The sequence below is a fragment of the Serinus canaria genome, chromosome 8 (genome assembly GCF_022539315.1).
Source record: "Serinus canaria isolate serCan28SL12 chromosome 8, serCan2020, whole genome shotgun sequence".
Taxonomy (NCBI): Eukaryota; Metazoa; Chordata; class Aves; order Passeriformes; family Fringillidae; genus Serinus; species Serinus canaria.
In genome coordinates this window covers 9,770,702-9,796,765 of record NC_066322.1, presented here as the reverse complement: position 1 = coordinate 9,796,765, position 26,064 = coordinate 9,770,702, and the positions used below count along the sequence as shown (strand labels likewise).

The 26,064-nt window shown below is 48.1% G+C and overlaps 2 protein-coding genes across 8 annotated transcripts in view; one reads left to right on the top strand and one right to left on the bottom strand.

Annotated features, from left to right (window-relative positions):
- Positions 1–12,674, top strand: part of RNF220 (ring finger protein 220) — a 212,552-nt gene extending 199,878 nt beyond the window's left edge. For all 4 annotated transcript variants that reach the window (XM_009088660.4, XM_009088659.4, XM_030226610.2 and 1 more), the window contains 3 exons: positions 835–943; positions 2,068–2,142; positions 9,681–12,674. In XM_009088660.4, the coding sequence (XP_009086908.1) occupies positions 835–943; positions 2,068–2,142; positions 9,681–9,752 (256 nt within the window). In that variant the 3' untranslated portion in view covers positions 9,753–12,674. The remainder of the gene's footprint in view (positions 1–834; positions 944–2,067; positions 2,143–9,680) is intronic.
- A 5,618-nt stretch (positions 12,675–18,292) lies between these two features.
- TMEM53 (transmembrane protein 53) lies at positions 18,293–21,840 on the bottom strand. 4 transcript variants are annotated; one of them, XM_018912372.3, is made up of 3 exons: positions 21,740–21,840; positions 21,170–21,282; positions 18,293–19,368 (listed from the first exon to the last, which is right to left on the bottom strand). In XM_018912372.3, the coding sequence occupies exons 1-3, from the start codon at positions 21,795–21,797 to the stop codon at positions 18,706–18,708; spliced, it is 834 nt and encodes a 277-aa protein (XP_018767917.1). In that variant the 5' UTR covers positions 21,798–21,840; the 3' UTR covers positions 18,293–18,705. The 4 variants fall into 4 exon arrangements, with proteins under 4 accessions (XP_018767917.1, XP_018767918.1, XP_030082666.1 ...); XM_018912373.3 differs by having other exon boundaries at positions 21,170–21,279; XM_030226806.2 differs by having other exon boundaries at positions 21,170–21,279; positions 21,732–21,830.
- Between the last annotated feature and the right edge of the window lie 4,224 nt (positions 21,841–26,064).

Below are 26,064 nucleotides of genomic sequence, written 5' to 3'. Positions count from 1 at the left end.
ATCGGGTTTTGCAGCATGTTGGAGTGACACATCCGTGTCTGTAATGTTCCCTGTATTTCATTTGCTAAGCATTGCTGTCTGCCCTTGCTTTTAGGTTGGCAAGTTGCTCTTTCCACCAGCCTTGCAGAACCATGAAAATACGCTTGCCTGGCCTCAGCACAGTGCCTCTGTGACAAAAGAGATAATGCTGCCCATCAAAAATGACCCTAGGAAATGGGAAAGCTGAGATTGTAAAGCTGCTTTTATAGCCACCCTGTTGGCACCGTGTCCAGTGCTTTTGGTTTCTCCATTCTTTCAGTATTAGAATCAAAACGCTGGGGCTTTCATTAATATAAGCCATTGTGTTGATCCTGTGTAATGAGCTGATTTTGCATTTCACGAGGCTGATGGCCAGCAAAGGCCTCCACTCTCTAAGGGGAAGAACAGCTCCTATTGCCCACAAAAAGTTATATCAGCAGCTTTAAAGCAACATACAGAACTTTGTCTCAAGCATGTGGTCCTAAGTAATCTCTTAAGGGAGACAAAAAAAAAGGCAGAAAACAAACAAAAAACCCCAACAAAAATACCTATTCTTTAAATGTCTGTGTCTTGCTCTGTATTAAGCTGGCAACCCCAGCACTGGTTGTGTTCTTTTGTGATGTGTTTGGAAGTTTTTAGAAAGACACTTTAAAGAATTCACACTAGGCTTTTCAGGAGTTCTTTTTTAACCCAAGTTGGATGTATTTGAAATACGATGCCATTTCCTGTGTAGTACCTATTGTGGGATCCTTTTGCCCCCAAACTCTTAACAGTCTTGTGTGCTCAGTGATGGTTACTCTTTATCATCTTTTGCAGAATTACAGAAGACTCCGCAGTGACAACATTTGAGGCGTTAAAGGCTCGTGTCCGTGAGTTAGAAAGGCAGCTTTCCCGTGGGGACCGCTATAAATGTCTCATTTGCATGGTGAGTAGCACTCCACCCGTGGTAATGAATCAGAAATGTCTTGGTATCTGCTGAGGAGGGGAGAAGCTTTTCTCCTTTTTCAGGCAGACTGGGGGAACTCATCCCAAATTAGCCTTCCAGATTAAGGTCATAATAACTCAAATTTCTGTATGAATTACATTGTTTCACTGGTATTTGTAGCTGTCGCTCTATATAAAGATCAAGAGAGGCCCAACTTCAGAAGACTTTCTGCCTTCCTGTAGAAAACTCCCAGATGCCAGCATCCTTTTCCTGGATGTGCAAATTTAGGTACATGGGAGAGAGCAGAATCTGTGATCAGAGGCTCACCTTCTCTGATTTGGGAACAGGGATGTTGCCTGAGCATATAAAAGTTGCCAGTGTCCTGCGTGCTCTCTGGTGATGCTGTGGCCTTCTTCAGGAAGGGCAGCAGCTCCCTCTGATGGTCCAAGCCTGCAGGGCTCTACATCTCCTGTTGGGTTTGTGTTCTGCTGAGGACTGAACATTCTGCTTGGTGGAGAGCTGTCTCTGCAACTTCAGCTTGATGCACAGGCTTCTCTCTCCCAGCCAGCTCACAGCTTGGAGGTGTGGGAGTGCAGTCCTTGTCACTCATCCCATAGAAGGGACAACAGCTAGCTGCTGATTTCCAGAGGTTTATTAGCAATGATAGAAGATGAATACTTGAGAAGGCATGTCTGCTGAAATAGGAGCAGCAGTCTTGGGATGTAGTTACGCTGTTCCTGCAGAGCTGAGTTGTGATAAGAACCTGTCACTGGTTCTCATATGATCTGGTGACCTTTCTGATGAGAATAATGGCAGGTGGCCAGAGCAACTTCAGATGCTTTTGTGATAACTCTGCTGAGCTAGGTCATCACTTGAGTGGATTATGGTCTTCCAACATGTGTTCTGGGAAGCCAAGAAAAGGGATTGAAGGAGACTTTCTGCCACTTCTGTACAAATGTTACAAAAATACAACTTATATATTACACAAGTTGGTTCCTTTAACCAACTTTTTTAACAAAATACAAGACAGTGTTGCCCACAAAGAAAGGCATTGTGATGGGGCTGGGAGTGAAGAATCACTAGATCACTGCTATGGAAATAATATGTTTGCTTCTTTTCCTCAGGACTCCTACACAATGCCCCTGACTTCTATTCAGTGCTGGCATGTGCACTGTGAAGAATGCTGGCTGCGGACTCTGGTGAGGCTCTTGTCTGCTTTCTTGTTGACTTACAGCTTTTTTCCACTCTTCTCAGATACTTTATTCTAGATTGCCACAGGGGAAGGGTGCTTTTTGCTTTATTTTAAACAATCTGAGTGCTGTGCTTACAGATTTCCCAAGCCTGGCTGTTTAACATCCCATTCTAGCTTTGACATGGTTGTTTGAGTCGTTGTGGCCCAAGCTCTGTCCTGCCCCTTGCTTTTTCCTCTGCGGCTGTGGGAAGAGCTCTGTGCCAGGGACTACCTTGCCTTTTGGTAATTTTCTGTGGGGCATCCATGCAGAGAGGTAAAGCTGTGAGAACGGAGGCCAAATCCACTGAGATTTCATTGAATGGGTAGCTTCTGAGAAACATAATATTCCCCTGAAGCAAAGGGAATCATCTTCAGGAGAGAGGATATGGAAGGGAGCTTTTATAATGTGAGTCTGTGTTTTCTAGGTTATTTGGAATAGCACTGTGTGGTTTTCAAGCATATGCCATTCTGTTTACAAGATTGGGACCTACCTTGAACATTGAATAGCTGACCCAGCAGTGTTTTCTTTTCCTGTGTTAAAACTGTGGGCTTTATAATCAACCTTTAACATCCCCTCTGCAGCTGATTTTCAAGCTTTCATTTTGTTCAGTCTGGGGAGCGGAAAATAGTCAATTGTGCTTTCTAGTTCTCCTGTTAGCAAGATGATACAGTGTTGGGTTGCAAAAAATGTAAGGGAATGCCACTCCTAAAAACTTGTTCCTGGAAGGCATTACTCTACTTTATAAAACACATTGTGTGCTTGGAATTACGATTAAGCTGATCATGCTCCTTTAAATCCTGCCTTTTAAAAGTGTTGTCCAAGAAAAGTTACCAGGATAGTGAAGTGCCTGTGGGCTTGAGTACTAATAGCAACTCAATAACTTGGCTATCCCTTGGGCTGTATTTTATAGCTCTTCAGCTACACCCCATCACTATTTACGTTATACAAGCTTTTGTAAACATTTTAGCAGCATCTTATAAAAGACACATATGTGGGTATGTTGCTGTGAGGTGTCTGGGTGAATATCTGCTCTGCCACTTCAGCTAAGTGAGGAGTAATCTTGTCTTTCAGTGGTGCTACAAGCACAAGATAAAACACTAATTTCCTCTTCATTTTCTTTACTCCTCTGAAGTCTTTGTCCTCTCCTCTTCCCACCAGCCTCAAGTCATGTACTAAATCTGTGGCACTAATTTCAGGCTGTTCTTAGGCTCAGCAGCAACTTAGTTCAACTTCAGTCAGGTCCCTTTTTGTCATGTTCAGCAGTCACAGCCTCTCATGAGAACAGGGAAAGTCACTCCAGGTGCTGAGGGATTAACATTTCCCTTGCAGAGGGGAAGCCATCTCCCCCCAGAGCTCTGTGAGAAAGGTGGTCATGAATCTGGGTGTGTGTGATCTGCACATGGCTCTTCTGCTGACCAGGCAGGCAGGATGGGAGTAGTCCAGCAAGATATCATGTTAGGACTTGGCACTTGCATAGGGGAAGCAATTAATAAATGACTACTCATGTGTTCCCCAGTCCTAGCCTCTCCTTGCAGCCCCCAATTTATTAAACCAGGCCTTTTCACAAGGCATACTTGCACTCCCTTTCCCATCTCAAAAAAATCTCCCAGCCTGTGTTCGCATGTTTCTAATGTAACCATTAAAATGTAGCCTGAAGACAGCAATAAAAACCCTGGAACGCCTTGGTGCTTTTGTGTCTTGATCAAAGTCAATGTGTGTAATCTCGTTAAGACTGCCCTCCTTCCCCCCCTCCCTTTTTATGAATTTAATGGCATACAGCAGCTGGGCTCAGTGTTTAATGCTTACCAACCTGCATTGTTCTAATTAAGGTATCTCCTTTTATTTTGGGCACAAAAGAGACTGTTGTTTTTTTTAACAAGCGAGGAGCTGTGGGATAGTGTGTGTAATAATCGCTGCTGTTACCTTTCCCTGGGTATAAAGCCGGCTCCCCAGTGGGCTGGGAGGAGGGAGCCTGCGCGTGCAGCACACATGGAAAGACTTGGCTGGGGGAGAGTGGCAGTGTTTTTCTTCTGTTGTGCAATAAACAATTTGTTGGAGTTAATAGGAGTTGGAGCAGGCGGGCTGTGTCAGGCTTCCGGCCCCTTTTGAAGAGCCTGGAGATCTGCCATCCATGCTGGTGAAAAGTGCCCCTTTCTCCTCTGTGCCTGTGCCTACAAGCCCATTAACTTGGAGTGTGAGTGTGCCTGAGAGAGCAAGGATCATGTACTGAACAAGCCCTGGAACTGAAGGCTCAGAGTGCCTGGGAGCACTTCTAAACCTCTGCAGGGTATTGAAGACAGGGTGAAATGGGATGCTCCCATGTGTCTAGGGACCTAAGGTTTGAACATTTTCTAGGATACAATAGTACAATGATCTGAGCATCTAACTTCATAGTGTTTAGGGCACTGATGAGGATTGGATCTCAAAATGCTTAGACTTCATGAAAATGAAATTTTTGGACTTTTGGCTCTTGATGTTCAGTTCCAGATTATAACTGTCCTGTTGGTAAGGACAAGGAAGAGACTTTTAATCACTAACTCTGCAAATGATTGCTGGACTTTCTAGCTTAGGTATAATTATACTGGAGCTCAGCACGTCAACAGGTTGCAAGTTCTGGGGTTGAAACATTGACTAGAGGAGACTCCATCTCTGAAGCAAAGGCTGGGGTTGCAGAAAGGGACCCTGGAGATGCCTCAAGAGAACTAAAATCATGGAGTGATTTACCTGTGATCCCTTTCAGAAGCCCTGAAAACATGTGCAGGTTCTTCAAAGATAGGAGAGGAAATGGTGTTGCAGGAGCAAGACTTAGCCTGGGCAGCAGCAGGTGGAGTTCCTTTCCCTAAATGTTGACAATCCTCATGGTGGGTGTTCATCCTCAGCTGGTTGTTGGACTGCAGCCCAAGTCATGGGGTCGTAGGGGATGTATCTCCCTCTATAAGAGTCTGCCCAAGTCTCCATCCTTCCCCTGAGAGGGGACCTTAGAGCTAATAGTGGATGAGATCTGCTGTAGTGATCTGCTGGAGAGGTTTAGAGCCTCCATCCTTGGAAGTTTCTGTGAACAGGGTTGATGTGTGTCTGTCAGCAGTAATTCAGATTGAGGTGATCTTGTCCAGGGAATGGTTTGGCAAGTTATTTATGTCCCTCTGAGCTGTAGTTGTGTGATTTCCCAATCCCTGGTATCCTTCTTTACAAGGTAAATGGAACTGGAAACTTAAGTCAGGCTGTTGTTTGTCAGTGATGGAGCTGTTGGTCAGGGCAAGGGCTGAAAGAGGACAGCTTTGTTTGAACAAATGCACTTTACTGAGTTTCTCCCATCACCTGTACAAGCCAGATCCAGCATTTTCCATGTGTATTTACTGACTTCAGGCTTGTGCCTGCCTGTCTTGGGCTGATTTGAAAATGGCAACTACAAGAGCAGGAAAAAATCACTTCTAAAAAGCCTTCTTCATCACAAAATGCTTCCAGGGGATCCATCGATATATACGTGTGCACTGCAGTTGACACATTTATATCTTTGGTAATTACTACATCCTTAGCCTTGCCACTCTTTCTAGGCTCCAGGACCATATATGCCATGTGGGCCAGAGTGGTTTTGTACAAAACAGCACAGATACAGAGCAGCCCTTCTGGGTGATTCCTCAGTGCTTCAGCAACATATAGGGACTTCCTGAGTCAGCAGCTGCACAGATGCTGTGCTTGAGCCTTCATGATGTTCTCATCTCTGTGGTTATTAATTAGCATTCTTCAGTTTTGGCCTCCAGCAGCCTGTGGGGGTGACCTGCACCCTTTGAGGAGGCTTGGTGAAAGAAGTTGTTCTCCTGGTGGTTTAACCCCGTTACCTGACAGCTGGAGGTACCCCACAATGGCAGTGAAGGACAGCTGTTTCTCTGGGAATTAGCATCTGCAGAGAAGAAGCTCCACATGTGTGTGGTGGCATGGGTGGGAGAGGAGGCTGATGCCTTGGTTGAGAATTGAATCTTGGCATTCAGTTCCATTCCTGGCAAGAAGCTGGCTCTAGGTTTGGGGCCTTCCTGTCATCTCTCTGCTTTGATATTACTTTCTCTGCCGGCTCTATTTCTTTGCCTCTTTATTCTCTGTGCTTGGTAGCATATTCCTCTTGGAAATTGCCCATTTTTAGACTCACGGGACAGCAGGAAGTGCCTAAATCCTTCCTTGTGAGTTTCCTTGCTTTAGCCAATTTATAGCACACATCATACCATTTTTTTTAAGAGTAAATTTTAAGACAAACTAGTCCAATCCTTCCTGGCACTATGTAAGCCCTAACGACTTTTCAACATCTCAGCTCTCGTTAATGCATTTTTCAAACTACTACCCCAAGTGATTAGCCTGTATTGTGGATCAATCACTTGCCAAATTTTAATTAAGAAAGGAGGAGAAAAAATAAATTCCATCCTGGTTCCAGCCCCATTTCTTTGCTTTGTAACAGCCCTGGAGCAAACTTCTTGCAGCAGAGTTTTATAAACCCCTCAAAACTGGGGTTTATAATGGAAAAGCTGAGGTGGCCTTTACTCCAGCACACACAGCTATAACACATCAAGGCTTTTCCATGTAGCTATGATGAAAGGAGCAGAAGGACCTGGAAAAAAAAAAAAAAAAAAAAAAAAAAAAGAAATGGCCGACAGGTGGGACTTATTATTCCACAGCATTTTTATTTCAAGGGAAAAGTTTAGTAACCCCAGCTGGCAGGTGAGCAGTGGGGGAGCAAATGCTTTTTCATTGTGCCTGTGCCAGCATGTGTGTGTGTACAAGCTTATGTGCCTCTCCACAAGAGAGGAAAGCTTAATCGCTAGTCCAGATAAATGTTGTACACCTACACGGAAAAGTCAGATGTTAGGAACAAGGTTCTGAACAACTTCAATCTAAAAAGTAAAAAATCAGGATTTAGTTCTGAATTTACCACACATGCTTACACGTGCAGAGGAGGGCACTTTCATACAATATGAAAGAAAAATGCATTCCCAAGTGTCCAAAGTATTAGGAGACCCAGAGCCCTGGGCCCAGCGTGCCACGTGCAGCCTGCACCACATTCAGGCCAGGCTGCTGAAGGTTTCCAGGATGCCGTTGTTCCCTTCAATGTACCCACACTTCAGAGCTCAAGGATGAGCTGTGCCTCCCACATGAAGGTGAAGCAGTATCCACCACTGCCCTAAATCAATCTGTGATCATGCAGCTTTTGCAGAAAATAGGTCAAGCTCATTGTGGCTGGGTTCTGTTTTGTGACATGGTTGAAAACTTGTCCCTGGCTATGCATGTGCAATTCTCAGCCTTAAGTGGGAGAGTGAATCCCCCTAAAGCCGTCAGCATGTGGTGCAGAAAACAGATCTCTGGGACAGAGATCCCAGCGTCTGGCAAGATCAATCCAGCCATCTTCCCTTTCCCTGTCGTGTGAGGGAACTGCTCACATACCTGACCTTGCTTTGCTATGGAAGAGAGCAGCAAAGATGCACTTGTTTTCTCTTCTGCCATCCCTGTAGGCTGAGTGCAGGGCGTGGGTGCTTAGAGTGAGCACCTGCAGCCTTTGGTTCGATGCCTTGCTGCCTCTTGCCCGTAAGCCTGGCTTGGGAAGGAGAGCATGGACACAGTTGTGGGCACTGGTTACATCTGGAATGCTTGAAGTCCCCATGCACACTTAGTTCTGCTTTTCAGGGCACACAGGAAAGCTTGAACAGGCAGCTGCCAGCTGCTGTCCCTCAGTCAAGGTGCTGTGAATTAATCCCTGCCACTTCCTTTGGGACCCCCGCCAGCTACAAAGTTGATGCCAAGAGGGCAACTAGATGCAACAGGTGCCTCCAAGGAAAGGGGAAGTACATGAAACTGAGCAGAGACTCGGTTGAAACAGGATACTTTGTGGCATTTGCATCCAGATTAGTGAGCCCCTTGGGAGTGCTGCTATGTCGGCTCAGTGGCAGAAGGGGCAGATGTTCGGATTTTTCTCTCATGTTTTCACCAATGCAGCAAGTTTTTACTGGGACATGCAGAGTAGGGCTTGCCATTTTTAATTCTGGAGGTCCAAAGCCGAGGCATTGAGCATAAGGAAAGAGGCATGTTAAATACACAGGCTCTGCTAAAGTCCAGTGCACTCAAGTTTCCATTTCATCAGCGTTTTAAGCCTTTCCTTTGAGTTACAGGTTGTGCTTGCTCCTCCCAGAATCCAGCATGCCAAGTCCACTCTGTGAAGACCAGTGCATAGGGCTGCATGATGCATTGCACAGGATGGGATGTGGGATGGTCTCTGCCCTGGAAGGCTGAAAATCTAAATGGACACGGGGGTTGTCCCAGATAACTGGAAGGATGTGCCCACAGGTTAGGTGTGCCATCCAGACCAGAGGTCTGTCCTTTTTTCAGGCTACCAGCCTATCACTGACCCCGAGAGTGTCACTCAACCTAAGGTGTGCCCAGGCTGTTTTGGGTGTCTTCTACAGACACTTCATTGAACTCTAGCTCAACAGGACTTTGTGTGTGACTGGTTTAGATCAAGTGCAGGTGCCCGTGGTTCCTACTTGTGTTCTGTCAACAGATGAGCTGCTAGCAGCAGGGGCTGTCAAATGGGAATGTCCAAAAGTGCAAAGCTCAGGGAATAGCAGGTGTGCCAAGTCCATGACTGCTGGGAATAATGTGCAGTGGGAGCAGAGAGGGCCATCCCAAATTCCCACGCTGCTGGTGCTGTGGCTGGGAGGCTGCCTCACAGCAGAGCCATCTTTCTGTCATTTTTCCCATCAGTTGTCTTTCACGTCTGCCAATCTAATGATGACCGGCTTAGGTTGACCCCGATTCTGAGGCTTATTAACATCCTCTTGTTGTCAGGCTCAGTGATAGATGGCACATCAGCTCTTGGTTTATTTCATGTAGTGTTCCTGTTGGCCACCCATTGCCCCACCCCAGCTCACATCAGTTTGCTGTTTCCAGCTCACCTTGGCAGAAGAGACTCATCTCTGCAGTGTCTGTGTGAGCTGGGGAGGACGGGACAGGGTTCCTTCATGCCAGCAGCTCTTAGGCTTTTGCAGAATGGACGAGGCTGTGTCCCACTGTGCTGCCCTGACAGGGATGGTCCAAGGCCCCCATGAACCAGCTCAGTCATCCCTGCTGAAAGCTTCACTTGTTCCAGCTGGGTAGATTTTCTGCCTGTTTAGTGACCTGAACTCGTTCATCGAGGGCTGCAAGTGAGCAGGGGAAACAAGAAGGAGCAGATCTCCCTGGAAACCAGTGGTGACAATGGTGCTGAGTTGGGTGATGCAGCTTGGCTCTGGGTTTCAGCCCTCTGCAGAGCTCCTGCTTGTCCAGTTGCCTCATGCCAGGGACTGGAGAAAGACAAGGGGCTTGCAGGACAGGCAAGGAAGGCATTGAGACTCCCCCTTCACACATCTTATGCTCACTGTTGGAGGCCATGGCTCTGCCTGGAGGGCCTTACTGCTCCTGAAATCCCAGGCCAAGGGCAGGGATGTCCTTCACACTCTCACACTGTGCATCTCATCTGCTGGTTGCAGGGTGCCAAGAAGCTCTGTCCTCAGTGTAACACCATCACGTCTCCTGGAGACCTTCGGCGCATCTACTTATGAAGGACCCAGCAGGAGGGCAGGACCCAGCTACTCGGCTCAGCTCATCACACCCAGGGGGAGAAGAACGACCACAACAAAAAAAAGACGTTTTAAAATTTAAAGAAAAAACAAACCAGAGACTCCAGACATGGACTCGAGGATACAGGAGCAGTGGGGAGCCTCGGCTGCCAGGTCCCACAGTTTGAGACCTCCTTCAGCATCTGCAGCAGGCAAAACCAAATCCTTTGTTGTGAAGCCCCCTTTTTTAAAAGCAGTGTTCCCCATCACCCATTCCCTGGAGCTGGCTTTGCATTGCGGATGGCTCGTGAGCCCTCCTTTGGACTGTGTTGTTGACCACTCTGCCCCAGGACACTGGGGAAGGGACCCTTCACAGAGAGATGTTAAATAACCTGTAACTTGTGTTCCTTGATCAGTTTTTGGTTTTATTTGTTTTGGTTTAATTTTTTTTTGTTTGGTTCTGTTTTGGTTTTTTGTGGTGTTCTAGTGATGACTAAAAGGTTTAAAGAAAAAAAAAACACACCCAGGCAGAAATGAAGCACATGTAATATAGATTATATATGTTTACAATGTTGTGTATAAATGGGATAGACTCAAACATTACATACTAATAAGTTTCCCTTTCTTTTCTTTGGGTTGTATTTTTTTTAAAGAAGAAAAAAATGAGCAGAGAACATTAAACCCATATTTTTCTTGGTTCAGCAAAGTTTTGGCATTAAAGTCATTAGTTTGAAAAAAGTATATATATACATATATATAATATAAATGGTTTAATGTTCTGTGGTGTATATTTCCTCATTCAGATATGAAGTTAACAGCTTTTAGTAATGGCTGTAGCATTGCCCATAACTTACAGAACTTATGGGGAGTAGAGGAGGTGGATTTTTGTCATTAGTTGTAGCTAATGGGGCTATTTATAATAGAATCGTTATCCCCGGAAAGACACAGCTTTTAACTCCTCACCGGGGGGCCAGGCAGGACAGGGGGACTCTGGCTCAGCCCCCTTTATCTTTCCCAGCTGGGGAAGGAGCAAATGGTGAGGAGCTGGAAGGAGGGAGTCTGTCAGAGTACTGCCCTCACCCCTGTCTGGGAGTGCCTGCTCGAGGCTCTGGCTGATGCCTGTGCTCCTCCAAGCTATCGCTCCTTCCCCTGCCCTGCCTGGCTTTGCTTTCCTCCTCTGGGCAGCACTTCCTGGCTGAGGATGCCTGGGCTGCTCAAGATGGTGCCGAGGCAGGACACTGGGGATGGCAGGGGACAGGATGGTCCTGCTGGTGGCTTTGCCCAGAGACACTCAGCCAGTTCCCTTGTGAGGCTGCCTGGCAGAGCCGTGCAAGCCCTGCAGAGCCTGCCCTGCCCTGCTCTCGCTTCCCCCAGCTCCCACTTTCCTGCAGCCTGCGTTTTTCCTAAGAGGTTTTGGCACTAGGGCAGAGAGCCAAGCCAGCCTTGTCTCATCCCCACTGCCACGCCCAGGGTCCAGCAGAGACACTCTCAGCTTGACCCAGAGGTCCCCTGCAGTCCCTCATGCTTGTCCCTGTCTCCCATATCCTCAGCCTTAACCAAAGCTGCCATCTGGCCTGTTTTTTTGTTGTTCTTTCTTTTATTGTCAGGATCCAAGAAACAGATACTGACCCATTTCCCAAGGCTTTGGGACTTCTCCCAGCTCCACACTGTGTATCCCTGCCATGGCTTCTTGGGCAGTTGTGGGGTGCCAGCTCCCCGTGGCCAGAAGACAAGGAGATGGGGAAGCTCATCTGCCCCACTCCTTTCCAAGCAGATCCCACCTGGCAGCACAACACAGCTGGGACATTTTAAGACAGTCTGGAAAAAGCAGTGGATGAGGGGTTGGGAGTTGGTCCCCAGCACCGTTGGGCTGCTGGGGTGTTTCCAGAGAGGGAAGGGCTGGGTAAGCAGGATGTGTGGGGAGTGTGACAGTCCCACTGCTGCTTCCCTACCCTGAGCACTTTTGCAGAGAACAGCTGCAGCCTTGGCATCTGACTGATTTCAGAAGGATCCCACTGCACCCAAAAAAAACCCTCAAATGAAATTAAAGGAGCTGTTATTTTATAAGCATCTCATCAAAAGGTGACAATTCCTAATTGGGAGTTCCCCTTGTGTCCAAGCTCATATCTGTGTGTGGCTTCTGAGACCAGAGAGCTGCAGCCTCCTCTGCTCTGTGCCAGCAGAGCTCCCAGGAGCCAGAGGAAGCCAGGGCACCCCCAGAGGGTCTTGCCTTCACAAGGAGACTGCAGGCAGGGGCTGTCACTGCAGGGTAACCCTGCAGCCAGCAGCACAAGGCAGGGGAAGGGCAGGCATGCACAGCTCAGGCTGGATTTGTGAAGGGAGAAAACCTTGCAGGGCACATGGTTCAGCTGGGAGTGTGCTGGTGTTAAGGTCTCAGAGATGGAGAGGGTGCAGCCAGGTGAGTTGGAGAGACAGCCAGGAAGGGCAAAAGGGTAGGAGGCCCCTACCCAGTCCTTCCTTGGAAATAGCCTGGCTCCCTCCCAGGGCCTTTCTGGCAGGTGTTGTGGACCAGCCGTCTGCTTTATGTACGTATGTGTAAAACCATATGTAACATTGGTTCTTTGCTTTGGGGTTTATTTTTGGTAATTTTTTCTGTTTGTTTAAATTGTAAAGCCATCCCCTGTTTTTAAGGGGGAAGCTGCAGGGGGAAGGCTGGGGAGAGAGGCATCCCAGTTTGTAACAGGCATCCGCCACTTCCCCTCTTCTGTAATGAGTTTAAATGATTTAAAAAAAAAGAAAAAGTGAAATATCAGAGTTACCTATCTTTGCCCAAAGAATCCCAGTTGCACAAAGCGATATTCCGGTGTGTCAATGATTGTGTGTCAGTGTATACTATACAAAGAGGTACTTGTCACTCCCGTTTGTAAACTACATTTGACATTAATTAAACAAGTATAAATCTTCTCGGGCGCTTTCTGCTTCTCTGTGTTTTCCTTTGCAGGCAAGAGGCAGCAGAGACACTCGCCACACGCCGCAGCCCCTGGATGTGAGTAATGTCCCAGAGGGGAGTCCTGGTCCTGTTTGGGATGCAGGGACAGGTGCAAGGGGATGCTTGGACGTGTGCCAGACCCCACCACGGGTGGGTTCCCCCAACTGGTCCCCCCCACAAAGCCAGGAGGGCAGGGCAAAGGGCACCCCTCAGGGGACACCCCCATAATGAAGTCTCATCGGCTGCGTTAGGTGGGGGCAGGAGATGCCCAGCCCCAACAGATCCATACATCCTGCATTAGGGGCCTCTGGTGCAGTGTAGGGTTACCCTGGCCCGGGGACTGGGAGGCTGCTGGGCTGGGGGGGCAGAGGTCGGGTTCCCCCCGGCATACGGCTGGCGCCGAGACTTTTGGTTTACAAACATTTTGCAGATGGGTCAATGGGCTGTTTTCAAACCCCTCCTCATGGCTGTGTCCCCCAGGGATGGGGTGCTGAGGGGTCCCCCGGCTGGTGGGAGGAGGCAGCAAGGATGTCAGGGACCTCTTTCCATCTGCTGTGGCAAGGAATAAGGAAAGGGTGGGATCTGGCCACTTTTTTGGCTGGAGAGGAGCAGCAAAGCATCTCAGCCCTTCTCCCATCCACTTCCAGCCCAAAGGTGGCCTGAGGCCAGGGTGAAGGGCAGAAACCCTCCCTCCCTCTCCACCTACCCCACAGCAGGCTGCTAATATTTTATTTAAAATATCTTTAGGAAGCGGAGGACCGTGATGTATCGGATATATTGAGAAAATGCTAATGTGTAATAGCGTGTGTCAGGGGCCTCGTTCATCACCCCGCGCCGCCTTCTGGGGGATCCATATCTAATTAACAGTAATGAATGAGGGAGCCCACCTAATGACAGCCCGCCAGTTTGTTATGGAAATGAGGCAATCCCATTAGGCAAAACACTTAATTAAACAAACTGCTCGGAGTGTAGGCCAGTGCAAGATGGGCACAGGCCCTTTAGGGAACAAGGGGGGCCCTGGTTCCCAGCCCTCCACATGCCAGACTGGGGGCATCGACGCTGCTGCAGCCACTAGAGCTGGGTGCCCACAGTCAACTCCAGCAGCAGGGGGCTGGGGAAGCTGAGAGGGATCCACTTGGGGGGGTCCCAGTGGGGAGGGGGCAGCAGGGCAGTTTGCATCTCCCTCTCCTCTCTCTCCTTCGATGGGCTCAGAGGCAGCAGAGGCCAAACACAGATTTCCAATCAAACGTGTGTACTTGGCTCCTGCTCTATTGACACTGAAGCAAGAAGGGCTCAAGGTTAATTCCTTATCAATACCCTATTGTCAGCTCATCCATCATTCCACGGGGGCAGGGCTGCCCAAGCTCTCGCTGCCCCAGCCCCCATAGGTTTGGGAGGGTGACCAAAGGATGCTGTGCCCACATAGCCTATCTCTGATGGTGCTGGGATGCACTTGCAGCTATATGAGCATGCAGAAATGAGGGGGGGGGTCAATTTCAAAGGTAAGGGGATTGAGGGATGCTCATGCCCCAGACTGGGTGAAGGAGCTATGTGGGTATGCTGGACAAGGGGGCATTAGGAGACAGATTAGGAGACAGGGTGGTTGTGGGCCCACATTTGTGCTGTCCTGTTTCCTAATTGCATCCTCAGCCCCCAGCCCTTTGTGCTGGGAGGTCCTGCCAGCCTTTTCAGAAGAGCAGCACTAAGCTCACCTCCTTTCCAGACTTACAGGGAACCCAAGGGAGCTCCAGAGTCCTGATACACGGAGCTCCCAGAAGCTGAGCCATGGTCTGCTTGATCACACTGTTATTACAGAGATTGATTTAAAAAACAGATAGCCTTCCCTGAGTGATGGAGAGGGAAGTGCTGTGACCTGCTCTGCTGAGGTGAGAAAGGCAGGAAAGCTATTCCTGCTGCTAGACTTTTGGTTTTAACAATCAGTTAAAGCTGAGGAATGGAATCTAGCACAAATTCCAGCGGCAGGCAGCCCTAGGGAGAGATGCTGTTCTGTATTAATTCACAATCTCTAGTTCTTGTCATTGGAGTTAGTTCTTGGTGGTCTTTTTCCTTGCCCCAAGAGGAGACCTTTTGCAGGAGATGCTCTCAGGCACTCAGAAGCGCTGGGCTGAGCTGTGCTGTTGGGCTCTTTGCCAGGATGAGCTCAGCTGTCTCCTAGACTAGAAATCTCTCCATGCAGGAAAGAGGGGTCCTGCTGCCATCTCGTGGAGCTGTTCCCGCCCGGCACGGGGCTCCTGCGGGGTGTGCACAGCCGCCCTCTGCCAGCTCCTCCACCGGCAATGGAGACCAGCCTCCCTCCTTCACTTCTTGGGATACAACACGGGCTTGGATTGCTTGGTTCTACTCTGTTCACTCCCACTTCTCCATCAATGGCAGAGCTCCACGCATATGCCTGCAGCATCCCAATATGCATGAAAATGGGACCTCAGCCCACCTTTAAAACACCTTGATCAGGTGTGGGCACAGGTCAGTCTCCACACAGGAGCCTAATTTGAATTACTCACACTGCAAGATGTTGCCCAAACCTGAACCCTGGCTGGCTGGATCCTCCCCCTGGCTTGCCCAGTTCCCCACCACAGCCTCCCCCAGTGCTGCAGGGAGCTCTGGCTGCACAGACACCCTCCCAGCCCAGCCACACAGGCCACCCTGACCATTTAGTGGCTCTTTTTGTTTTTCAAAACCATCCTGTAACATCACCACTGCCTGGGGAGAGAAGGCAGCACAGGGGAGCAAGCCAGGAGTCAGTTCCCTCACAGGAAACACTCAAATAGATTTTGTTTCTGAGGGAAAGTTAATTTTGCTGTACACAACTGTGGAAGCCAGCTGTGAGCATCCTCCTCTCCCACCACTGTTGGTGTTCCACCCACACTATTTCACAGTCTGCACATGAGGGCTGGACTGCAGGTAAACAAGCTCTGGACTATATCCCACTCCCTACCCTCGAGGCAAGCCCAGGGTTGCTGCATTTTTTCCTCCCAATGAACAGATCTGCAGTGCCCCTCCTCCCCATAGCTCATCTCAGAGATTTACCTGGATTTGCCAAGATATCACAACCTTTGGGCTTTCAGTGTTCAGGCTGAAGTTCTTTAGGAACACTGGCTGCGCCAAACCGTGACAGTTTAGCAAGGATTAAGGGTCTGAGGCTGGGTTTTTGTAAATCCAGTAGTGCTTGGATCAGTTCTCAGCCATGTGCCTTTGGGCTCCAAGTTATTAACCTTCTGTCTCAAATAAGCCACAGGAATACGGAGGGCAGGAAGGTGGGGGCACATGCAGTACAGGAAAGCAGAGGCCAGCATATCACACAGCGCTCACAATCGAATTAAAACTTGCTGGGACTCAGAAAACAAAACCCACTCAGAAGACTGGTGCTGTAAATCACTGGCTTGGCCGAGATCATCCTGCTCTCAGAGAGCTGTGTACACAAATCACCTCCGAATTTCAAGTCACTTTTGCAGCAGTGGAAAGGCCTGTGAGCACATTCCTGTTGGCAAAGCTCAGGACAAGGACACCTGACTGCAAAGCTCCAGCAGGCAGCACCCACTCCCTGGAAAGTGGGGAAGTAGGGCTGAGTTGGGGAAGTGGCAACACCATGGTGGGGAGGTGAAAGTGAGGAAGGAAGGTGCAGCTGACATGTGAGGCTTTTTCCAGAGGAAGCCTCACCATCCTGTCAAGAAGGGGCAGAGGGTTTAGCTCCAGCTCCTGCCAGCCATGTTCTGTAACAGCACGAGTCCTTAAACAGAAGTTCAACACCCACAGTAATAAACAGGAACAGCAGATTCCCAGGAACAATTGTATTAATTCAGAGGCATATATTATGGAGTGTTTAACTGATCTGTAAATACTGAACCTGTAGAAACCAGCATGAGGGCAAGAGCTGGTTAAATAACTTTTATCACCTCTGTTCCCCAGGAGTGTTCACAGTGCCACAAACAGGCTGGATGTTAAGAAGCCCCAGCCCAGGTCTCAGAAAAGGCAGATGAACATATGACAGCTCAGGAGTTACAGCACTGAAAGCACAAACCAGGGGCCTGCTTTAAAAAGCTGGGCGATCTCTGATGGGCTTTCTGGAGATAGGGGACCATGCCTGGATTTTACAAATCCAAACCCTAGCAACAAGAATTTCTCCATGAAAAGGGGAAGGCTGAAGGCTCTTGCCACAGAGTAGCTCTCACACCCCATTGTCACAGTGGGAGCTGGAACTGGCATCACACCTGCAGAAGACTGGGTCCTGAACAACAAGCTCATGTGCCTGGAGACAGTTTTCACTTTTAAAAAATAAAAGACAAACCAGGTCATCAGGCCCTTTTCAGTTAATTCTCACTTATCCCATGTACAGCCCAACCCTCCCTCTGAAACCATGTCCATCAGGGAGTTATTCTGCTGTAAATGAGCATTGTCACAATAGTCTGCTACGAACCAGCTGTGTGGTCACCACTGGCACTCACCCTGTGCTTTCACTTCTGTGAGGTGTTACAGTTCTTGTCTTAAACTTCCAGATTATTTCAGTGCTTCCCAAGGATTTCCCCCTCTGCATTTCAATCCAGAACAGCAGTTTTTTAATTGTGGATGACAGCACCCCAAGGGTGGGCAAGAGCAGCACAGCCGCCCACTGGCAGAACCTTTTGCAAAACTCCTCCTGCTTTTTAAGTGCCTACCTCTCTAGGGCAGTTTCTTGTTCAAGCAGGCCCATGTCACAGCCCTCCAGAGCTTCTTCCTGGCAATTTAAAGTTGGCTAAATTTGCTCACCATGTTATTAATTAGCTCGCTATACTGTGACATAGCATAAACATATCAGCAGGCTCTTCTCTGTCTTTATCCCCACTTCTCCCCCAAATAAACAATAAAACCTAAATCCAAACATGAAGTACAGTGCAATGAGCTACTTTTTCACTAAGTGGAAGGAATTAATTTCTTGTACACCTTGCATGAACTGCAAAGACTGATCATCTGAGGAGAACATTATGGACAAAACCATCATCATGGTCATTTGTAGGCTGGATGTGATTTAAGAAATAACCATTATAAAGCATAGCTCCAAGGGACAGTTCCGTTTTCTTCTGCAATTCCACCTTGCTGTTTCTGGGGTCTGGCACAGCTGTAATCCAAAAATTTCCCTGAATATCCAGATGCAAAATACAGGCTGCTTCGAGACATACAATTAACAAAAAAGTAGCTCTCCAAGAAAGCAAAACTACTCAGTAGAACACACAAAAGACTGGAAGGGGGAAAAACAAAATACTAGACACATTCGAAAACGTTAGCTTAAACCTCTGGGTTGAAGAACACAAAAGTTATCACAAACATTTGAGCTCCTACCAAGGATCAGAGAGCTCTGACTGTTTTATCTCAGCTATTTAATGGAACCAGATGACAGTCTGGTCATACTGCCCTACACACACCTTTTCCTGTGTAGGAAAAGGTTTACGCTTGGTTTCAGGGCCTGATCTCCTGTAAGGAGAGTACAACAAGAGCTGGGATGCACTGAGAAAAGCAGAAAGTCCTGCAGACTTGGCTCTGTTTGCTCATTGCAAGATAAAAGAAATGGCAGAGAGAAAAAAACTAACAAAACAACAAAGACATGGAAGAGTTGTATTGTAAAATTAATACAAGCAACAGAACATGCACCTTGGACATCAGGGACAAGGACACAACATGGAGAGCAAAGAACAAGAAGAGACAGGAAGAAACAAATAATACTCAGTGTGAGATTCTGGTCTGTGACACCTTGGTAGAGCACATCAACATGAACCATGACAGGATTTCACCTTCAGGACTTTAAATTAATCCATATCTACTTTCTGCTATAACACAGCTGGTCCAAAGGCCAAGCTGGAGGCTTTCAGAGTTGTAGACGGTAGGGGGAAAAAAATACAACAAACCAAACAAGAAGCCTCTACTTTTCTCACTTTAAAGACACAAAAGCAAAGGAGGTGACATTTCCCATAGGAGCTGAGCAAGGAAAGGCAAACACTGAAGGTCATTAGAGCTCTAAGAAGGTGAGGCCCCTACACAGTCAGCCAGGAAAGTGGTGCACAGGCTGTGGTAATAGGTGGGGTACACCCGCATGTGGCTGACGTGAGGCGAATCTGAGAAGTCCACGGTTTTCACAGGAACCCCGAGCTGCTCCCGGGCACTGGCCATGAGCTCAACCTCGCTGGCCTTGATGATGAGATCAGCCTGGGAGTAGAGGTAGAGCTCGGGCCAGCGCGAGGGTGCTTTCAGCAGGGCGTCGTAATGGCTCTGGTGGATGAAGCGGGTCAGGGGGTACAGCAGGATCCGCAGCACCACGGCCGTGGTGGCAAAAGTGAACAGCAGGAAATACTTGAGCAGCACGTTCATGGAGACCAGGACAGTTGCCAGGGCACGAAGGGCTCCTTGCAAGTTTCTTCTGCCAGGGGCGCTATCGAAAATGGTGCCGGCTACCTTGAGGCTCTGAAAGGGTGTGTGGGTGTGGAGCGCCTCGATGATGTAACGGTACAGCATGGCACCACCATTGCTGAAAACGTGGAAAAGAACCGGTCTGTTCTCAACTCTGTAGTCAAAGAGCAGCTCCAGGAGTCTCCTGGCTGGGGTCTGCAGGGATCTGATGCCAAAGCTCTCAGAGAAGAATATCATCCTCCATGGTGCTGTGTAACGGATGACTGTGCAGCCCTAAGAACAGAAAGAGACCCCATACACATTTAAGCTGTGCTGCAAATTACAGAGTAGGCAAGCAGCAGTACAAAGAACATGCAAATTTGAGACAGGTTTCCAACAGAAACCACAGGGCCAGAAGAAAGTCTTTTGTGTCAGGAGCAAGGCACTGACATGAATATAGATTACCTTAATCATCATAGTACACAGTATTATGAAAAGGCCTCTGCAGTGGCAGAGGCCTGGCTTTGGTCATGTCTGAGATCCTCTCAAATCTTGTGCTAACTGGCACAACCCCTGGAGACACTGCCACCCATTTTTATGGGTGTTAATCCTCACCCAGGACAAGAAAACCGTCTCCCTGGTTCACAGACCTTCAGCATCAGCTGATGGTTTTTGGTAAGATGAGCCTGCTCTGGTACACATCCAGCTCATCACACTGAAGCAAATATAAGAAGAAAGAGGAACTCCTCCTCTCCTTGGGTGCACTTGTTTGCAGCTGTCTCTAAGACTCACCACCAACAAACACTGACAAGATTTTTGTAGACCTTCCTGAAACACTCCAGCTGTGCAAAGAAAGAGCTCTGGCTCAAGGACTCAGAACTCCTAAGCAAGTGCCTTACATTTAGGTATAGATTTGGAAACAGAATCTTAGAGGAGTTTCAAAAGAGAGCAGATGGAATTACATTTATTAATGCTTTAGACCTTTTCCATCACCTGAGCTCACTGATATTACACACTGACAAGGACAAAGCAAAGTCTCCAAAACAACCCCTCCCAGAGCTCCCTAAACAGTGAACAAGGTAGAAGAGGACACCAAGATCTCAAATCAAAGCCTTCTCTACAACCTTGCCATGGCTACAGCCACTTCCTATTGGTGAGCTAAGAAAAACCATCCTCTTTCTCATTTCTATGATCTTTCTGAGAGAAAAGTATTTTCCAAGAAGTTGTCATGCTGCCCTGTAACATGCTCCTCATCCGCTCAGCAGCATCTTAAAGCCACTTAACAGCTAATTCTTCACTAGATCAAGCCAATTAATGACTCCTGCACTGGATTACACATTAACAATAGACTTGTTAATGTACAAACTTTACCACCTATAGTTGGAACAGATTTGGAATATTCCCTGCTGACCAAGAAAAAAAAATTCTAATGTTTCACTGGGTCCCCATGTTACAAGCTGGGGTCATTCCAGTTAAATACAGTATTAGAAAGGAAAATATCATAACCTAGGGAACTGGCAGTAGGACAGATCTCTCTAGTTCAAACACAAGGAATTCCTAGTGAGCAGCTATGACTAGCACAGGATGCCTGTTTCACAGACAGGATAAAATTAATTTGGCTTACAACATTTAATTATTTTCACAGGAAAGAAGAGCCAAAGGCATGACAGATGCCGATGTGTCCTGTCAGTTCCCACCCCAGCCTCACCACATCTGTGCTGTGGCCTAACAGCAAGCAGTAAACACAGAATCTTTCCCTGCATGTTTATCTGTTTGGAAAACTAACACAGTTCACGTGATTCCTGAATAATCTCACAACTTTAAAAGCCTTAAGATACTTCAGTGAGTCACACAGCAGCTGAAACTTTCTCCAGGGAAGTATTTCTGCCTTAGCCGCACACACAAAGGTGACATCAGCAGCAGTTAGGTAACACTGCCCAGGCTGTGAGAGACAAGGAGCTTTCAGTGACAGGAGAACTCTCACTCACTCCCCATGAGCGAGACAAGAGGGGCTTCAGAGAGACTTTACCAACATGCAAAAATAAGGCCGTTTCACAGTATGGCAGTGTCATGAGGACACAGACAGGCCACTCACCTTCTGGCTGTAGACTGCGCTGTATTTGGCCAGGTATTTGTCCTGGCAGCCGGCCCAGCCCAGGAGGATGACCACAGGCTGGCCCTCGGCAGGCCCTCTGTCTGTGCTGCCTTCTGGAACAGATCACAAGTGTTACAGCAGCTGCCCTCCAGGCTGCCCGAATCGCCTGGTTACTAAAGTTTAAAGGCAATAGTGAAGCAAGCATAAGCTTGACTTCTCGGTCAGTTACAAGCATTGCCTCACGCCGGTTTCACGACGTGGGTGCGGTGCACTGCACAGCCCAGCTCCAGCCCCTGCAGTTCCCACCGCTCTGCAGTGCCGCAAAGCCAGCACCGAACTGATCCCTGCGGGGGACGACACCGCTCCTCCCGCCTCCCGGAGAGATAGCAGCAGCTGCTGCCGCTTCCAGGGGAGCAGGGAAGCGTCCTGCCCTGTCCTCCAGGGACTGCCAGACACTGCCGGAGCACCACTGCCCTACGGCTCCTCCTCCCACACCCCAGCGCGCTCCGCCCACAGAGGCCCCCCCGTCCCTGCTGTCACTGGTGTCCCCGGTCCCGCTCGCCTCCGCACCGCGGGCCTGCCCCGGCTCCAGCTCCACCACGGCCTCCCTCAGCCCGCGGGTGCCCATGGCCGCGCTCCGCGCACCGGCCGCCGCTTCCGCCCCTCCGGAAGCCCCGCCCACCTCCCTCCCCCTAGCCAATGGGAAGGGAAAGCGCCCACCCCGCCTCATCATCCGCCCCGCCCCCTACCCGCCTCCCACTTCCTTAGCAACGCGCCCTTAGCAGCGGCCCAGCGCCCCGCCCACTGGCCACCCATTGGGCAGGGGGAGAAGGTCTGGCAACGATTGGTTCAGCCGCGTGTCAGTCATTCTGCGGGGTAACCGCCCCCTCGGGGCAGGGGCACGGGGGTGCGAGGCTGAGGCGGGCGGGGGCCGCAAGGCCGGGCTGAGGGGAATTGTAGGGCCTGGAGGGGGATTGCAGCCAGGGGGGCCGGGGGATGCGGCGGGCATGAGGGGGTGAGATGGATTGTTGGCCCTGCTCTGGGTGTTTGGGTCAGGAGGGGCTGGGGATGGTGACCTGGGGCAGGGAATGCTGAGGTTGCAGTGGATCAGACGGGGCTGGGGCGGGGATGGATGCAGGGGGCAGTGCAGGGCTGGGTTTGGGGCTGTGGCTGTGTGGCCACAGGCAGGGCATGCAGGTCAGAGAGGGGCCGGCGGGACTGAGGGTTGAGGGGCTGGGGATGTTGGGGTACACTGAGGAAGGTGCGCTGTGCATGGAAGACTTGAAGCGTGCCAGGAAAGAGGGAAACCTGCCAGGGAAACCTGCCAGGGAAACAAGCCCTAAATTCTGCCTGAGGCTGGGCAGTGTTACCTTTGCATCTTACAACATCAAGGCTGTTGATGCCTTGATGTTGTAAGATGCAAAGGTAACACTGCCACTCTGTCCTTCCATGAGTCCAAGGCCATCATTCCCTGGCACCTCACACTCGGTGTGAGGCTGAAGCAGCACCAGTGTGCCTTTTGATCTCAATCTGATGATTAAACAGTACTCTGGATGTAAAGAACTGCTGAATTGCCAGAGACAGTTCCTAAATCAGTTTTTTTTCTTGGCAGGAATACAGCCCTGCCCTGACCCAGCCTTGTTTTGATTATTAGGTCCAGTGGACTGCATGGCAGCCCAGCACTGTTGACAGCAGAGTTTGAAGCCAACAACCAGGAGTTACATGTTGATGCTAGCACTGACAAATGATTCAGGCAAGTCATTTAACTTCCCTGTGCCTCTATGTTCCCATATGCAAAATGGTCATAATAAAAACATTAACGTACATTTTCAGGGTACTTTGCAATGTTGGCTTAAAGACTTCTATATCAGCAAATGCTGTTTTACAGCAGCCAGAGACAGACACCACTGCATCCTCTGAAGCCATGTCATCATTGTTTCAAAGTTTGGGGTTTTTTTTCCATCGATTCATAGGCAAGCCCTTTGCATCACTAAAATCCTCACGTCCAGAGGCTGGTGCTAGTATTTCTGAGTAGTGGGAGGGGGGGCTTACTGCAGCATTACACCACCAGCATCTTAAACATAAATACAGAAACGTTAATTTACAATCAATTTTGGGATGTTTCAGACTGTAAAGTTCTTTTAACTAGATCTCTGTTGAGGACAGAGGAGCACTTTATGGGACTGTAAATTTCATGCAAACAGTCTCTGTGAAATACAGATCCCCCCCTACACATGAGCTGTTCTCTCAATATCAATCATATGTCTTGCAAGTAATGTTTCACAAATATTCTGTAAATCACAGGAAAATGCTTGCAATAATGTGAAATATGACTTTCACTTGACTGTTTCAGCAGAGGCCCCTAACAGGCCATTCTCCTGTCAGCACTAACATTTGTTATGGCTAATAACATTTTCAATCACAACTATTTTGGGAAAATGGATTTATTTTAAACCTGCTTCCCTGCAAAGGAGGTCCTGAAAACGCCCTGCCAAGGACACAGATGCCTTACTGAACACAGACCGTTAATTCCCAAATGAAATTTCATCTCATCTTAATTCTCAAGCACTGTTTCTTAGCCAGCTTTTTGAAGATTTTACTTGTTTGTTTTTAGGCACTGAGATACATGTTCACATCTTAGTGGTTGTTTTCAGCCTGGTTCAGATAACAGAAATAGAAAGTTACTTTTGAGCAGGTATCTTCCGGATATTTTGGAACTGATTTGAAATGCTCCAGATACTAGGGCAAAGGGCTTAAGAACTTTGTAAATAGGAAATTGGTAATCTTGATGATTTGTATTACATTGAAAGAAACTTCTTATTCCAAACCACAAAGATTTATGTTATTTTAACTCCTTTTCTCAATAAAATACACTTACATAAAACCTAAAATGGTGCTTTTGTTAGGTAGGAAGTCCAACAAGTGCATTAGACAAGGCGTGAATTCCTTTCTTATCCTTAGGCATGTTGATACAGCTTGGTGGAGGGCAAGGCACCTGTGTTAATGCCACTGTTTGTGACTTTATCCCTCTTTCTGCATCTGTGTGTGGGCACAGATCCTGTGTTTAACTGCGAGGCTCCTTGAGACTGGTCAGTGTCCTCCAGCCAACAGTATGCACAGCTGTGCAATTGCCACACAAATGGAAGCTCAGTGGCTGACATTCCGTCTCCCTTATTAAGTGCACCTTCACATTTGTCAAGCTGCACTAGGAGATATCATACTGAGCCAAAAGTGTGCCAAAGACACTTGGAAAAATGTAGATATCTTTATTTAACACCTGTGGGAAGAAATAGAAGGAATTGCAGACAAGGGATGTTTCTGGAACTTCTGTCTTCTTGCTTATACCTCTTATCATTTTAGCTTTTCTTAGATTGTTTAAAAACATGCCAGGAAAATTAAATAGGGAAAAAAGGGAGCAAATGTCTGTCATGCTAAAGGGTGCCAAAGCACTTTCCCACTGCCAAGGCCAGGCACATGTTCCAGGGGTGGATGTCCAAATGGCTGTCGCTCCAGCACATGAGTGAGGACTGTGCTGCTGTGCTAACAGGCATTTATAGCCCCCTTGACCCTGTCACTCCCCATAAATCCATACCTATTTCTGCTCTCATTTCACTCTATTTATTCTCTGGCAGGTCAGATATGAGACGCAGTGTTCATATCATGAGGCTAGTGAGAAACAGAGCTGGGGTAATGGGTAACATCAAAATGACTTTATTAGCAGAGCAGAGAAAAGAACTGTGGTGAAACCACCTGCCCAGGAAAATCTCAAGTCTGTCACAGATTCATTGTGCAGCTTCAGACATATCAGGAACTCTCCTTTTGCTAGTTTTCCTATCTATGAAATGAGTATAAGAGAAAATGATATTAAATGGTTACTAATTGCTTTAATATTATTTGACAGAGATTTAAAATATGATTCTAGTAATAATTCATTTGTACAGTTTTTCTTCACAGACCTTTTTAAACTTCTTTCTCATTTTTCTCTAGGCAGAAGAGATCATGACATCTGTCAAAGAGCAGGAAACCATTAGCCATCATGGTTTTCTTGCAGGAATGGGATAGTGCCCACAAAGTTGCTCAAACAACTGTTGCATCCTCAAGAGATTCATTAAAACAAGGCAGAACCAGAGCTGGAGCTGGAGTTCCCAGAGAGACAGATTGTTTCTGGCTCACCTAACAGTGTGGCTCAGGATGTTGCATCTGTTTCCTTGGACAGCTGGAGGTGCTGTGTGGTAGTGAGATGGAGAGGATGGGCAAGGTCTCTACTGAAAATTTGTTTAAAGAACAAGCTTTTGTACAGAGACATCCACATCCAGCCACATTCTGCAGGCTTAAAAAACACCCTGGTTATCAAAAGATGGAACTGAAGGGAAAGCCATGCAACCCATCTCTCAGGAGCCTAGAATCAGTGCTTTTCTCACATTTGGATGAGAAGTGTCTCAGCCTGTAAGAGGACAGTCCATACTCTTCTGCAGAGACAGTATCCAGTTCAGACCTCTACCCACTGCAGTGAGATGGGAGGTGATACCCAGGACATGGCAGGCTGGCAGCGGAAGATGGGCTCCGAGGCAAGTGACATTTCTGGCCTTGTTCCTCTTATTCTTGAAGCCTTGCAGCCACAGATACCTTACTGAATTTCTGGAGATCAGAGGTGTCTTGATTCCTCTGGAAATACTGAGGCTGAACCACCTGAAAGAAGAGGACAAAAGAGGGTTTATAAAGCTGCTGTTGCTCACTGGAGACACTGGCAGGAAGTATAAGGAGCTCATTTGTGAAAGCTGTGGTACACAGCATGTCCATTTGTGCTTTGTACTGATCCAGGCAAGGATGTTCTCCCTGACCTCTGGCCTGCTTGCTGCACTGAGCCATTCCCTTCCCTCTGCCTGCTGATGGCA

Bases quoted from the DNA above. Each gene is read 5' to 3' on its own strand.
- TMEM53 (XM_018912372.3), bottom strand. From the start codon at position 21,797: ATGGGCACCCGCGGGCTGAGGGAGGCCGTGGTGGAGCTGGAGCCGGGG. The intron at 21,283-21,739 runs GTGCGGAGGCGA...GATCTGTTCCAG, and splicing joins GGAGCCGGGGCAGGCCCGCG to AAGGCAGCACAGACAGAGGG. The intron at 19,369-21,169 runs GTGAGTGGCCTG...TTCTGTTCTTAG, and splicing joins GCGCAGTCTACAGCCAGAAG to GGCTGCACAGTCATCCGTTA.